Genomic DNA, 15474 nt, shown 5'->3' on the forward strand with positions numbered 1-15474 from the left:
TCGAATTCCGACTCGGCCACTTGTCAGCTGTGTGACTGTGGGCAAGTCACTTATCTTCTCTGGGCCTCGGTGACCTCATCTGTAAAACGGGGATGAAGACTGTAAGCCTCACGTGGGGCAATCTGATGACCTTGTATCTACCCCAGCGCTTAGAACAGTGCTCTGCACATAGTAAGCGCTTAACAAATACCAACATTATTGGTTCTTCCAAGTAGGAATTGGGGCAGCTTGGAGCCATGACTGTCTCCCACTAGCTTCGTGCCGGACCCCACTTGGCCTCGACCTCTCCAAGAAACAGCCTCTACCATCGATGACATGGGCCAACCCCACTGCCTTCTGTGTGAGCTCACTGGGTATCTGCAGGAGGGTGGGGCGGATGGGTGGTATTTGGTATTTGTTAAGCACTTACTATGTGCAGAGCACTGTTCTAAGCACTGGGGTAGACACAGGGGAATCAGGTCGTCCCACGTGGGACTCACAGCCTTAATCCCCATTTTACAGATGAGGTAACTGAGGCACAGAGAAGTTAAGTGACTTGCCCACAGTCACACAGCTGACAAGTGGCAGAGCTGGGATTCGAACTCATGATCTCTGACTCCAAAGCCCGTGCTCTTTCCACTGAGCCACGGGTGGGTGGGTATGGGTGTCATGTCTACCTCCCCCAACCAGGAGTGGGTGTGTATCCTCCACCTCAAGTAGGTCTTTGCATCTCCTTTTTCCCAGTCCACACACCTACTCCCATTTCAGCACTTCCACATCGCCTTGGTATTACTCAAATACACACTCGAGCCCCCTGTGTGCCTGTGTACATATCTTTACATTCTACAGCTTCCCCCCTACCTGTAATTCTGCCTCTCCTGCTAGACTGTAAGCTCCTCGAAGGCCTAAACCTTGTCTGCTTACTCTGTTGTACTCTCCCAAAATCTTACACAGTGCTCAGCACAGAGAAACTGCTCAGCAAATACTACTGATCAATAAACGATGGATTTAGAGGATTGAGTTGATTGTCTGAATCCTCCTTTTTTTGCTTCTGAAAAATAGGCATGATTATTCTAAATACCCTCCCGGTGTAAAAACTAATGAGTCCGTCTAGCTAGAACCCCCAGATAGCTTGCTGAGGTCCTCGAAAAGGAGTAGCTAGTGCTGACAGGGAAGTGGAGTAAGATGACCAGCCGTCCCAGTTTCTTTTGACTAGTCATAAAATTAAGGGTTTTTCTCCAGTCTTCTGCTTCACGCTCTTCAAGCCACAGTTGTGTCTAAACCTTAAAAGTTTGCAGGGAAATGGGAGGGGGTGGGTATCTTAAACAACCAGGGGGGTGGTGAGAAAACTGCAGGATCGGGGAAGCACAGAGCACCTTATAACCTGGGCCTCTACAGGATTTGGGGATCGGGAGCCCCCGCAGTGGCTCGGAAGAAGAGAGAGGGTCTCTCTCTTCTTCCCTGCCGCTCCCCAAGCAGCAGTGACACTAGCCCAGTTCGACTAGCCCAAGGACCGTAGTTACTGCCACTGGGTGGTCGTGGCAACAGCAGAAAATGATGGGAGCCAGCAACATCAGCAGAATGGACACCCTCTCCCCTGTCTCCCCCTTTTCATCCCTCTCCTTTCTCACCCTTTCCCTCTCTCCTCTTCCCCTTTTCCTCCCTCCATCTGGCCTCCTCCCCACCTGTTTCTCCTCAGGTCTCACGCCTTAATAACTAATAACTATGGTGTTTGTTAAGTACTTGCTATGCGTTGAGCACTGTCCCAGGGGGGGCTCAGTCAAACTAGGAGGGAGGATGGGTATCGAATCCCCATTTTCAGTTGAGGAAACTGAGGCATAGAGAAGTTAAGTGGCTTGCCCAAGATCACGCAGCAGTCAAGTGGAAGAGCTGGGACTCGAACCCAGGTCCCCTGACACCCCCCCCCCCCGAGCTTGGGCTCTTTCCACTAGGCAACACCGCTTGCCATGGTGCTTCAGGTTGACTACAATGTAATGAAGCCCAGTTGCACGTGGTAGCGGCTGTTTCTAGCTTTATTTTCATAGAAAAGTTCTGGAACAATAGTTCTTCCTTCTTGGAGAAAGGCAGCATTTCTGGTACTGGCTGGATGCAGCAGAGAGACTGCTCTCTGCCAAGAAATGCAGGGGAGAAATCGGTGTTCAGAATTTGAGCACGCCAGAAGCCAGCTGGACCAGGTTAGGGAAGGGCAGGACACTGAGTGCCAGAGTCTGGGAATGGTTCCAGGCAGTCCGTCGCTGAGTCTTCTTGCATCACTGGAGAACTCAACTGGCCGCAGCTCCCACCCGCCTGTGCTCCGGAGACGGTCTTGGTGGCTTCCTTGGCAGGATTCTGATGAGACACTCCCTGTGGAGGCTGGCTGGGGCTAGGAGCAGTCTCCCGCTCCTCCGAATTGGGACTGGGACCCGATTCCAAGAAGGTGATATGCTTGCGCGCAGTTTTTCCCTTTCCCCTGCAGACTGCTGTCTCCTTGCTGCTCATCTCATCCACTCTGGGCTTGGGCTCTGGGGCCGGTTCCAAATAGCCCATTTCCCCACGGCCTCTCTCCTGCCCCTTGCCCTTCGGCCCCTCTTGCTCCGTGGCCAAGCCCATTGCTCTGGAGACGTTCAAACTGTTGTCGCTACCGCTCCTGTCTTCAACCATGAGCCCGGGGCTGGGCCTGAGCTTTGGGAGACATGGGGACGGTTCCAGTTGTCCAGTGCCCCCACTGCATTTCCCCAGCCCCTTCTTCAACTCGCCCCGTTCCCCGGCTGAGCCCGTTGCTCTGGGGATGTTCAGATTACTGCTGCTGCTGCTGCTGTCACTGCCTGTATTCCCTTCCCTGGGCTTTGGGGCCGGACCCACGTGGCCCATCTCCCCCCCGCCCCTCCCCAGCTCCTTGCGCTCGGGTTCCGCCTGCCTTCGGGATGAGCTTTGGGCATTTAACTGTCTCATCTCCGGCTTGGCTGTGCTTTGTTTGAGGAATTTCCTGCCCTTATCGCGCTCTGGGGAAACCATTCCTGGTTGCCCGTCAGCCTGGGGTTTCTTCGGCCCGGCCTTAAAAACTCTAGCCAGTGCCCTCTTCAAAGCCTGGAGGAGCCGGCGCAGAAGAGGCGTTTGGGTTGGCTTCTCGATGGGTCTCCTCCAAATAGTTACTCTCTGAATTGGAGCACGGACTCTCTTGGGGAGCCTCAAAGTAACTCTTTTGAGGTGCCACCGGGTCCAAGGTCTGCTCTCTGGGGAAAGGTCCTTCTCTGGTGGATGAGACGAGTCGGGGGTCTGTTCGGGCTCATCTTTGGCCAATTCTACTTTCTGGTTCTTCTCAGCGCACTTGTTGGGTGGAGGAGAGTCCTTAGGGAAGCCGGGCCACCCAAACCCGCTCTTTCGTGGCTCTTTTGCCAGGACCCAGGCACCAGACTGACTGCGCCTGATATGAACTCCAATGGGGGAATGGGCCTCAGAGGGCCTGGGCCCTGGAGGGGCGAGGAGAGTGGGTGAGGGTCTCTCAGTTGGGCAATCCTTAGGGTTAGAGCGGGCCCAGGCTCCGGGCGGCCTGAGCAGCGGGGGAGATTGAGGCCTAAGACCTTTCCATCGCACTACTCTCTGCTGTCCCGGCCGCCTTGAGGCTGGGGGTCTTCTATGGGTCCGCAACTTGAAGCCAAGGCGGAGCCGAATCTTCCTGTGGCCCTCGGAGGTGTGCACAAGGTGAAGCCGCGGATAGATGAGAAGCCAAGGGCCGAAGGCGGCCGAGTGGAGCTTGTGGGGGCAGGTAGGGCCTTGGCAGCGGCCACACTGTAGGCAGATTGGGTATTCCAAGACCAGACCGGCAGCCAGGGCTGGAGAAAGATTGGGAGGCGGTTGGCTCTGCAAGAGCTGCTGGGCTAATCTCAGCTGTAACTTGTTCAGCAGCTGCCTCTGCTCTGCAGAAGACCAGGATTCTGGCTTCGGGGAGTCCTCGGATTTGGAGAACGCCGCCCGTGAGCCCTCACTGTCCTCTCCTGAGGCTCGATCCTCAGCGTCCCCTCCTGAAGCTCGATCCTCACTGGCCCCACCCGAGGCACGGTCCTCACTGTCCCCTCCTGAAGCTCGGCCCTCAGTGGTCCCACCTGAGGTTCGGTCTTCACTGGCCCCTCCTGAGTCACAATTCTTACTCTCCCCTCCCGAGGCGGGGTCCTCCCTCTTCATCCCTGGGGCAGGATCCTCAATGGTACTTTCTGGGGCAGGGTCCTTCTCCTTAGGGACATGGGGCTTGGGGTTGACCGGGGCACAGGCGGGCCCGGGTGAGGTAAGAGCCTGGTCGCTGGTGTCCCGAAGAGGTGATGGTGAACAGGCCTCCAGGGATGGCCTACTATCCCCTTCGAAGGGCACCTGGTCCCCCCTCTTCAAGCTCTCCTCTTCCACCTCTCCGCCACTCCAGGCACCCAGCACGGTGCCGATGGGGCAATCCTGGGCTCCCCGTGGGCCAGAGGGTCCCATCCTCATGTCACAAGCTGTTCTCCGCCTCTGCCCTTGGAGTAAGTTCTGTCTCCACGTTTTCACTATGGCTGGTGAAGTCCTAGGAGCCACGGCCCTAACCGACTTCCGGCGGCCCTGGGAACGCTTTGCTTGTCCCGCTGGGGCAGGATACAGATTTGGGGCCCGTTGGTGGGTAGGTTGAGCATCTCTCCTGGTTCCAATTTTTTGGAAACAGAGTTGGCTCAGGGTGGGGGTTCCCGGGCTCCTTCTCAGCTTGCAGCAGTTGGACAAAGCCAGCACCTTCCGCCTCCTTGCTGTTTGGCCCTTCCTGTCCTCCCTCTCCCAGAGCTTCAGCTCTCTCCTCAGTAAGGGCCAATCTGGGTCGCTCCGAGCACCCGGCCCCTCCTGGCTAGCTCTTCCCTCCAAGCCCGAAAATTGGAACAGCGAAGGGCGCGGGGAGGCTAGAGGGCTCAGATCACACTGGGGCGAAGGACCTGGGGATGGCAAGTTTCTGGTCAAGGGGAGGGTTCGAGGCTCTGCTATCGTGGAGTCTGCCCTGGGCTCCCTGGGCAGAAAGGCTTCAGTCACTCGTATGGTCTCTTTCAAGGCTGTTGTCGCTGGGTCCAACACTACCTGGGGCTCTGGAGATGAAACTGCTTTGCTCCCAGAGCCCAGGAGATCTTCTTCTTCCACGCCAGCTGCAATCCTGCTGGTCCCCGAGGTGGACGAGGGCGGGGGACTCAGACAGGGCTGATGGAGGGGGTCCAGGGTTTGAAGCCAGCCCTCCAGCCCTGACGTCAGCGTCACACTGACCCCTTCGGTCTCCTTCCCCTCTTGCGATCCGGGTTCCTTCTCAGGGGGAAAAGTAGTGACTCTCTCCCCAGCAGGGTGCTCCGGCTGCTGCCGTTTCATGTCCCTGGGCAGGACGACCCCTCTGGGGCTCTGAGGTTGTGAAGGGTGGGGGCTCTGGGGGTGCGGTCGCTTTTCTGGGATGGGCCTATCGGGCCTCACTGTTCCTGCCTGATTGAGCCTGCTGTTCTTCATCGCCCAGTTCAGGAGCAGAGGAGATTCTGGAGGTCCTGAGGACTGTGTGCCAGTGTCCGGTGCCTCGTTCCAGGGGATGGGCCCAGCCCCCTGGACTCGGGAGCCAGCCGGCTCGGGAGCCCATCCTTGGACTTGGGTGACACGATTCCACTTTACCCATGACTCCCTCACAACTGAGGGCAGGTTCTGGGCCTTCACTGAACCAAACTTCCAGTCCAGGTGGTCCTCCAGCGTCCACCGGGACCTGGCTGAGAGCCGGACTGGAGCCCAGCCGGGGAGCCGAGGTCTCTCCTGCTGGACCCTTTGGCCCTTTGTCCAAAAAGTAAGGTCCAGTCGACTCCCTCTCTTCCTGCTGGCTTCTTGATACTTTCTGAGGGGACTCTGGGACATAGGGTCAGACCCGGTAGGGTGGCTTGAGACCCCAAGGGACTGTGGAGCCGTCAGGTGAGGCTCCAGGTGGCTCCTGGATTCCACAAGGATCCGGTTGCCCCTTCCTGCCACTCTTTTTCCAAACTTCCATTTCTTCTGGGGCGGCATGGGGAGGGGGGCCTCCGGGCTTAGTGTGGGAGCTCCTCCAGCTTGTTGGGGCAGAAGACAGGCACCCCAGGCATGTGGCTCAGTGACCTGAGGAGGTTCCTCATTGATCCAGTTTGGTATTTGCCCAGGCATAGGGAGCTGGGTCCAGCTGGAGGAAGCGGAGGGTGATCTGAAGCTGCTGTGGGTCCCGCAGAGACTGAGGGTTTGTCTCTCCCAGTGGATCAGGGCAGATGGAGTCTGAGACTCATTGTTAGAGAAGTTGGAAAGCGTCAAGGCAATTGAGTTCCCCTCCTGAACTGAGGGAAGGTCGTTTAGGCTGGATCTGAGGGGGTGCGAAGAGAGATTGGAAGTGGTCAACTGAAGGCATAAGGGAAAAAGGTTAGCACAGTGCTCTGCACACAGTAAGTGCTCAATAAATACGATTGAACGAGTAGGTTAGGGTCAATCGAGGGATTTACCCCATCATGGGGTGTAGCAGGAGGAAAAGGCTGCTCTTTGCTTTACCTCAGTTTTCCTGCCCATACTTTAAGAATCGCGCCTCCTTTCTGGGGCCTCTGAAGTTAGGAAGCCCAGTTAAGGCTCTCAGCCCACCCCTCCAAGTCCCCTCTCAGCCCCTCAGCCACACTGCTGCCCTCCCACCCCCACCTGCCCTGCCTTTTGGCAGCTCCGCCTTCAAACCTGACCTCATGAATTCCAGGTTTTTGAAGATCTTCTCGGAACTTCTGTCAATCGACCACAGTGAGTAATCCCATGTCCAGTTCTCGGGGGACCCTGAGAAGCTGGACCATGACATGTTGGTTCATAAGGACTGTGGTATGGGGAGAGGGAGGGAAGGGACAAAGATGGAGGGGGGAAGAAATGACACTCAGTTGTGGGAGAAGGGCAGTACAAAGACTCAGTCTAGAAAAGGGAAAGCAGGCACTGGGCACTGGTTGTCGGGGAGGGTTCCCTTGGGTGTAAGTGAAGCCCCCTCCCTCAGAGAGGGCTCGACAAAGAATCACCCCAGCCCCTGGGTGAGGAGAGGATGGATAAAATAGCGGGGAGGGAGCCAAGTGGCTTTTGCTTACCAGGACAGGTCATCCTTTGCAAACTCTAACTGGGGATCGTCCTCCCAGAGAGGAAGAGGAACTAAAGACGAGAGAGAGGGTAAATTTAGTTAGTAAAGTGAGGAACTCACTTACTGATGACAAAGATGGAAAGGCACAAGAAAGGGGCAAACAAAAGGGCCCCACAATCCGCTCTTCCTCTTCATGACAATGCTACGCTTGAAATGATGGCCTCCTCTCCCCTCTCCGAGTCCACCCCCACTTCAGCCTAGCCCCTCCATCCCAGCAAGACCACAATATTCATCAATCGATGACAGTACTTCTCCTGGGAGCTGGATCCCAAACTGCTTTACCTTCTGGCAGTTTCTCAGCACTTCTTGATTTATGCTTCCGCTGAGCCTGGAGATACACGAGAGATAAAAATGATGGCGTTCTACCATTGAGAACGATGGATGAGCCTCCGTCCTGAAATTTCAGGACCAAGTCCCCTGTGCAAAGGAATGGATTGTAGTGATGATAATTTGGGCAGGGCCACGGATACACTTTTTTCCCTGCAAGTTCCCCCTGGGGCACAGAGTGCAACAAGAAATAGGCAGGAGTGCAGCATAATGGGAAATGCCCACAAATATTTTTTTGTTTGCTTTTTTAACATGAGGGCCCTATTAATGGCCAAAGTGACCACAGCACAGTGCCGACGCTTGGAAGGCAAGTTGTCTTGGTAATCATTGCGGTCTTTTCTGTTCACGTTAGCCAACAATTTTTCAGGATTACCGTCTACCCCGTAGAACCCTTTACGTTGATCTTCAGTCAGAAATTAATAGCATAGCCCCAACTGGCAGAATCAGGACTGAACCCTAAATCTCCGGATTCCCAGAGCAGTGCTGTTGCAGAGCTAAAGGATAAAAATCACATCAGGGCAGCACCAGAGAAAGTGGGAGAGACTTTAGACCTTACAATCTCACCTCAAAGTCCCAGAGATTCACAGAGAAAGAGACAAAGAGAAACAGAAAGGCAGAGACCTCTCTCTCTCTCTTCCCCCGCCCCCCCTCAGGATCTCAGTCCTGGGATGTAGGAATAGTTAATGGATCCTGGGTTGGGAAGCAAGGTTTGTGGATGTGTGTCATGTACCTTATAGTTGGTGCCGGTTTCCATCTGCTCCCATCTGTAGTTCCTAGAAATCAAATTCTGGACCAAGAGGCCACAGAGCCCTAGAATTAGAAAAAAACTGAGACATGGAAGTAGGGAAAGCTCAGGAGTTGCTCCACTGCCTGGTTCCATGATCCTCTACTGCCAAAGAACCAGGGCTAAGAAGACTTATTTCATGACATCACAGTAAGGATTCCAAACTGCTCTACTGGAGAGTGATATGAACTTGGGCCCTCTCTTTCTATCAATCAGTAGGAATTATTGAGCTCCTATTAAGCACTTGGGAGAGCACAATAAAAAAATAATAATCACATTGGTACTTGTTAAATACTAATTATGTGCCAAGCACTATATTATGCACTGCGGTAGATACAAGGTAGTCAGGTTGGACACAGTCTCTGCCCCACATGGGGCTTCACAGTCTGACTACGAGAGGCTGAGATTTAATTCCCCTTAAACAGATGAGGAAACTGAAGCCCAGAGAGATTAATTGAACTTTCCAAGTCACACAGCGGACAAGTGGCAAAAACCGGGATTGGAACCCAGGTCCTCTGACTCCCAGGCCCATGCTCCTTCCACTAGTCCACACTCATTCGATCTCTGCTCTCAGGAAGCTTTCTGTTCATCTAATCAGAGAACTAATCCCTGCCACTACAGCCTTCTCTGAAATATCTCTTCCCTGTGAATCCTAGAATCATTCTAGGGAAAAACCAGGCTCCAGTCACCAATGTAGGTAAAAATTCATCTCATCATCAGTAAGATTTGCACTTGAGTTATTTTTCATTAGTGATGACGGCTGGCACTGTGCTATCCCCACTCTTTTGTCCATTCCCTAAAGAGCCTGGGCCCGGGAGTCAGAGGCCCTGGGTTCTAATCCCCACTATGTCAGTTGCCTATTGTGTGATCTTGGGTAAGTCACTTAATTTCTCTGTGCCTCAGTTCCCTCCCCTGCAAAATACCACAATTATCACAACAGCTCATTCTGAGAGACGGTTGGTTAGGGTGTGGGTCAGCCCTGCTGTTTGGCCCAGCCCAGCTCTCGACATCAGGAGACCCTGGTTCCGGTTCCGAGTCTGCTAACTTGGGCAAGACCGCATGTTCACTTGCCCCTCTTTCCACCTATTTACCCATTGCATACCCCGCCCCTGAGAGAAGCTGGCAGGCAAGGTCGAGAGAAGGAGCAGGATGTTGTGCTGCGGTTGTCAATTCTTCTGGGCGGGCCTGAAAGAACTCAGGACCAGGGCTTTTCCATCATTCTTGCAGGAGACTCAGTCATTTAGAAAGAACTCCGACCTTGGAACAAAACACGTTTAGTGAGCCCTCTCGACAACAGACCCTGTGTGACTCTCATCCAGTCGTGGGTTCTAATTCCGGCTCCACCCCATGTCTGCTGGGTGACCTGAGGCAAGCCACTTCACTTCTCGGTGCCTCAGTTACCTCATCTGTAAAATGTGGGTTGAGACTGTGAGCCCCACGTGGGACAGGGACTACGTCCAACCCGATTTGCTTGTATCCACCCCGGCGCTTAGTAGGGTGCCTGGCACATAGAAAGCGCTTAACAAATATCAAAATTATTATTAGTATTTGCTCTCTCGCTGCTGCAGCTGAAGAACCAGTTAAATCCACCCTCCCCCGGCTGAGACTGAGAGCCCCTCGTGGGACACGGACTGTGCCCAACCCGAGGGGTGCCACCCCATTTTGCCGAGGAGGGAACTGAGGCACAGAGAAATGAAGTGACCTGCCCGGGGTCTCTTAGCAGACAAACGGCAGAGCTGGGATCAGCACCCAGGTCCCCCGATTCCCAGGCCGGCGCTCTCTCCACTAGGCCATGCCATTTCTCGCGGGCAGGGATCCCAGCTCCCGACTCTATTACATTGGACTTTCTGGAGTGCTTAGTTCAGTGCTCTGCACACAGTCGGTGCTCAGGAAATTCCACCGTTGGATTGACTTGGGACTGTAGTGAAAATGAGGGTGGGCGGGGGGAGGATCTAGGCGAAAGAAGGGGAGGAGGATGAGGGTTAAGGGCCCAAACTGGGTCAGAAAACGGAAGAGGGAGGGGCCGGGTTGGAAATTCATTAAAGAAAAGGAGGCCGGGGCAAAGTTGAGCAGCCGGAGGGCGAAGTGGAGGTGTGGCTGGGGCTTGGCGGTCCTCTCCCGAAGGTCCTCGCTGGGCGCTCAGTAAGTACCACCCACGGGGTGATGCCCGATGGAGCCCGGAACCACCGAATGGCCGGGAAAAGCGCCAGCTAGGATGCCGGGGTTTGGATGGGGACGGGGATGGGGGCGCAGAGGGAGGGAGGGTGGAGGAGGTGAAGAAGGAGGAGGAGGAGGAGGAGAAGAAGGGGCGGTCCCGGGGCGGGGCCGTGTCCGGGTCCTCGGTCCTCGGTCCTCGTCCTCGGTGCCAGCATCAGTCCCGCGGAGGCCCCGCAGCCGCTCCGCAGAGGGCCCGCAGCCCGGGGTCAAAGCCCGGGGTCAAGCCCGGGTCAGGCCCGGGAGAAGGGAGCCCGCAGCGGGGACCCAAATCGGGGACCCGCATTGGGACCTCCAGGGGCATGGGGGAGGGCTAGGGCGGGGGGCAAGGGGCGGGGGGCAAAGGGCAGGGGGAGAAGATGGGCCTCCTGCCCCGCCGCGCCACAAAGCCCGGACACACCTGACCCACCTTACCGGACCCGGAGGTGGGAACCGGCGGGATTGGGGGCGGGAGGGGGTCGGTCTGTCTATGTCTGTGTCGGTCTGTTTGTCTGTCTGTCTGTCTCTGGCCATCTGTCTGTGTCTGTCCGTGTGGCTGCGTGTGGGGGTGGTAGAGACAGAGAGCGAGGCAAAGGCAGAGAGACACAGAGGGACAGAGAGAGAGAGAGACAAAGAGAGAGAGGGAGGTACAGAAAGACAGAGATGGGGAGAGAGACAAAGAGAGGCACGGAGAGAGAGAGACAGAGGTCCAGGGCGACAGAGACAAGAGAAACAGGGACACAGAAAGAGAAACAGAGAGAGACACGGAGAGACAGAAACAGAATGAGACACACAGAGAAACAGAAGGAGAGATGCAGAGAAACAGGCACCCAGAGAAGCAGACACAGAGGAACGGACGGAGAGAAGATAGAGAGGCAGACACACAGAGGGACAGTCAGATGAAGAGAGAGAGATGGCCTGTGGTGGATGGGGGGGACTTGGGACCCCCGAGGAGGGAAGAACCCCTAGGGTAGGGAGTTGGAAAATGTGGGACTGTGTCTGGCGGGATGGGCCCGGAGGCCGGAGGCTCCGGTCGGGGTCGGGTTCGGGGTTCGGTCCTGGGCTGCCCCTGACACCGAACACGCCTCCCCCTTCAGGAGCTCCCAGAGAGGCTGCGCCGACCGGGCGGGTGACCCAGCGCCCCAGAATGGATGCCGTGGGGACCATGGTCTTCCTGACTCCGCTGACCCCATACCTGAGTCCCACTGTCCTGCTGCTGGTCAGTTGTGACCTGGGCCTCGTGCAAGCAGGTGAGTGGGGAGAGCGTGGGCCGGCCCCGGGGTTGGGGGGCAAAGGGGGCGGAGGTCATCCAGGGCCTGGCTTCACGGAACTCATCGAACTAACCTCTCATCCCGCCGCCTTACCCGCAGACCGGCCTCCGTCCCCCGTGAACGTGACGGTCACTCACCTCAGAGCCAACTCGGCCACCGTGTCCTGGGATGTCCCAGAGGGCAACATCGTCATTGGCTACGCTATCTCCCAGCAAGTAGGAATCAGCCCCTTGCATCTGTCGGCCCTCCTCCTTCTCCCTCCCACCCTCCTGCTTCTCCTTAAACCTTCCGGCTCCTCCTGAGCCCGGGGAGCTGGGATGACGGGGTTCTGCCCGGCGGGGTAATGGAAGCACTAGGATGATAAATTCCCTCCCTTGGGTCCCCCTCTCATTAGCCTGCTTTATCACTTACCCTGCATTCTCCAGGAGCAGGGTGAGCAGGGTGGCGTGCGATCCGGGAGGTAAGTACGGCGACCGGATTTCGTGACCCTCCCTTCGCTCCCCTCAGCGACAGGACGGGCCTGGGCAGAGGGTGATCCGTGAGGTCAACACCACGACGAGAGCCTGCGCGCTCTGGGGCCTAGCCGAAGACAGCGACTACACCGTGCAGGTCCGGAGCATCGGTCTGCGGGGAGAGAGCCCCCCGGGGCCCCGGGTCCATTTTCGCACTCTCAAGGGCTCTGACCGTCTGCCTTCGAACAGTTCAAGCCCAGGTGAGGGCCTTTCCTTCCAACCCTCCTCTTCCCTACTCTTCTGAGCCTCTTAATGCCTTTTTACGCAGACTCGGATGGTATTGCTTACTACTCTTGTCAACCCCAGCAAGTAATAATTCTTGCTGGGCAGATGAAGAGAAACACTTCCTAGAGTTTACAACTACTATTGATAATAAATCATAATAGCGGTATTCGTTAAGCACGTACTCTGTGCCGAGCACAGCATTAAGTGCTGGGGTTGATAAGAATAATAATGAGTGGGTAATAATAATAATAATAAAAATGGAGTAGATGGTATTTGTTAAGTGCTTACTTTGTGCCAAGCACTGTTTTAAGTGCTGGGGTAGATACAAGGTAATCAGGTTGTGCCATGAGGGGCTCACAGTCTGAATTCCCATTTTACAGATGAGGTAACTGAGGCTCTGGAAGTTAAATGACTTACCCAAGGTCACACAGACAATGGAGGAGCCGGGGTTAGTACCCACGATCTCTGACTCCCAAGGCCGGGCTCTTTCCACTAAGCCGCACTCCTTCTCATGAAAGATGATCAGGCCGGACACAGTCTCTGCCCCTCTTAAGGAAGAGGGAGAACTAGTATTTAATCCCCATTTTACCGATAAGAAAACTGAGGTGCAGAGAGGTTCAGTGATTTGGCAAAGCTCACAAAGCAGGCAAGTGACAGAGCAAGGATTAGAACCCGGGCCTTTACTCTTTCCACTGGACCACACCGCTCCTTGCTATTACTACTACTAATAATAATAGTGGTGTTTATGGGCTGGTTTAATAAAAGAGTGGACTTATCTGCAACTCACCAGCAGCTTCACCCCGTGGGAAAACGTGAACTTCCGCCCCACAAGCTCCCGACTCCCTGATTCTCCCACCTTTAGTCCTCTAGCTACCAACATCTGCAGCTCTGACCCGCCTCAGCCTCCCTGGTGTCATCCTTTAAACCAATCCCCAACAAGTCCCTAGTCGTTTCCCATCAGATGACCCTGCCTTCTTGTGTGCATCCCCAGGGGACATCACAGTAGAAGGTCTGGATGGAGAGCGGCCCCTCCAGACAGGAGAAGTGGTCATCATTGTGGTGGTTTTGATCATGTGGGCCGGTAGGTACGGGATTTAGGAGGAAGGCCATAGGGACGGACTGGGAGACGAAGGTGTGAAGCTGTGGGGAGGGCGGTCGGGACAGGTTCGAGAGGAGCCAAAGGGATAAGGCCAGAGTTGGGAACACAGAGCCCGAGGGGGATGGTGAGCAGGGGGATGACAGAAGGAACCGAGAGGAGTCACTGAGGGACTGGGGAGCGAAGAATCGAAAGGTGTGAGGAGAGCTGAGGCTAAAATGGGGTCAGAGGTCAGGCTGGGATTAAATGCGGAGAGGCAAGGTCAGAGGTTTCCGTCGGGGCTCAGGCTGTGAGGGATCTCGGTTTCCTTGCAGCCGTGATCGGGCTGTTCTGCCGGCAGTACGACATCATCAAGGACAACGATTCCAACAACAACCCCAAAGAGAAGGAGAAGGGGAAGGGGCCAGAGCAGAGCTCCCGGGGGCGGCCGTCAGGGACTAGACAGGTGATTGGGGGGCCCGGGACTTGGGGAAGGCTGGATTGGCGGGGGGCTGGGGGAGTCTTCTCTTGGAGGATCTCTGAGGAGACTCAGACACCTGCGGGGAAGAGAGGGTAGGGAGTTGAAAGAGGAAAGGGAGGGAGAATGTACGTGGGTGGGAGGGGTGGGTGGAGTATAGATACGGTGTGGTTCCACGGGCTGTCAAGGGGATGAAAGGATTTTGCTCTCCAAAATTCCCGATTGCAGTCTCAAGCAAAGTTTTCTCTTACAGAAAAAGTCACCATCCATCAACACCATTGAGGTCTGATGAAGAGACAGAAATGGAGACGGGAAAAAAGAAAAAGACAGAGAAATGGAGCCTGAATTTGAGGGTGAAGGAGAAACTAGTCTGATCATCTGCCTCAAATCGGAGCCCCATCCTCAGATTTGAACTGCAGGGGCGGGAAGTGGGGGGTGCGGGGGCAAGGATGACTTTCATTCCCAGGAACTCAAGCCCGATTTCACCCCTTATTTTCACTGTGAACAGGGACGGGAGAATCGTCTGTTGGGGTCAGCTTCCCCAGACCAGTCGGCTGAGTAGACGGATGGCCCTCCCTCTCCTGGCTTCCAAGACCGTGGAAGGGTCGATGACAGTCCCTGTACCACGACAGCCTACAATGACAGGGCCTTCGATGCTTCCTCCCCTTTCCCTTCACCTGTCCCCAGGGCTCAGGTTGGGGTCTGTAAGGACCAGATTCCATACTGCACTATTCTAAAGTCTTCCATGGCGTCTGAGGATCTGTACCGTCTCACCAGGCGGCCCATAAAAGGTGGAGGTGTTTCTCCGCCTTGGACATTTTTCAATAAAGGTTCTTGGAGCAATCTGAAGTTGACTGAGTGACATTCTGAAGGTGCAGAGAGGTGGGACCGAGGAGATTCTCCCCTCTGGAACAAAGCAGTCGTGATCAACTCGGCGGTTACATGGTCCCTGCGTGAGTTGTAAGGATGAGAGTAGTTTTCGTTGCAGCCCAAAATAGATGATTGCTATCATTGGGCCGTTCATTCTTAGGAGGTGTTGGGATGGCATTTTTCCTAGGCATCAACCGAGGTTCATGATGCCCTAACCTGTTTTTTGGATGCTCTACCACCTTACCTTCCCCTTCCCAGTCAGTCGATTGTATTTAGTGAGCGCTTACTTTATGTAGAGCACTTTACTCAGCCCTTGGGAGAGTACAATATAACAAGAAGCAGATGCATTCCCTATCCACAATGAGCTTACAGTCTAGAGGGGGAGACATACATTAATGTAAATAAATTACAGCTATGTAAGTGCAGTGGAGCTGGGGACTCATTTCTTCATTCATTCGATTGTATTGAGTGCTTCCTGTGTGCAAAGCATTGTACTAAGCCCTTGGGAGAGCACAATATAACAATAAACAGACACATGCCCTGCCCACGACGAGCTTACGATCTAGAGACGAGCTTATGGTCTAAAGATGAATAAAGGGAGCAAGTCAGG

At 55.0% G+C, this 15474-nt stretch overlaps 1 protein-coding gene across 5 annotated transcripts; it reads left to right on the top strand.

Moving 5' to 3' along the window:
• The first annotated feature begins 2145 nt into the window (after window positions 1–2145).
• Window positions 2146–14843, top strand: FNDC4 (fibronectin type III domain containing 4). Of its 5 annotated transcripts, none has more exons than XM_007667053.3 (8): window positions 2146–2416; window positions 6710–6750; window positions 11531–11683; window positions 11804–11919; window positions 12212–12416; window positions 13433–13522; window positions 13852–13982; window positions 14248–14843. In XM_007667053.3, the coding sequence occupies exons 3-8, from the start codon at window positions 11581–11583 to the stop codon at window positions 14281–14283; spliced, it is 681 nt and encodes a 226-aa protein (XP_007665243.1). In that variant the 5' UTR covers window positions 2146–2416; window positions 6710–6750; window positions 11531–11580; the 3' UTR covers window positions 14284–14843. The 5 variants fall into 5 exon arrangements, 4 of the variants coding, with proteins under 4 accessions (XP_007665243.1, XP_028928209.1, XP_007665241.1 ...); XR_003762080.1 differs by lacking the exon at window positions 2146–2416 and having other exon boundaries at window positions 6684–6750; window positions 14248–14347; window positions 14503–14843; XM_029072376.1 differs by lacking the exon at window positions 2146–2416 and having other exon boundaries at window positions 6684–6750.
• The last annotated feature ends 631 nt before the right edge of the window (window positions 14844–15474 follow it).

Source organism: Ornithorhynchus anatinus, chromosome 9, assembly GCF_004115215.2.
Source record: "Ornithorhynchus anatinus isolate Pmale09 chromosome 9, mOrnAna1.pri.v4, whole genome shotgun sequence".
NCBI classification, from domain to species: Eukaryota; Metazoa; Chordata; class Mammalia; order Monotremata; family Ornithorhynchidae; genus Ornithorhynchus; species Ornithorhynchus anatinus.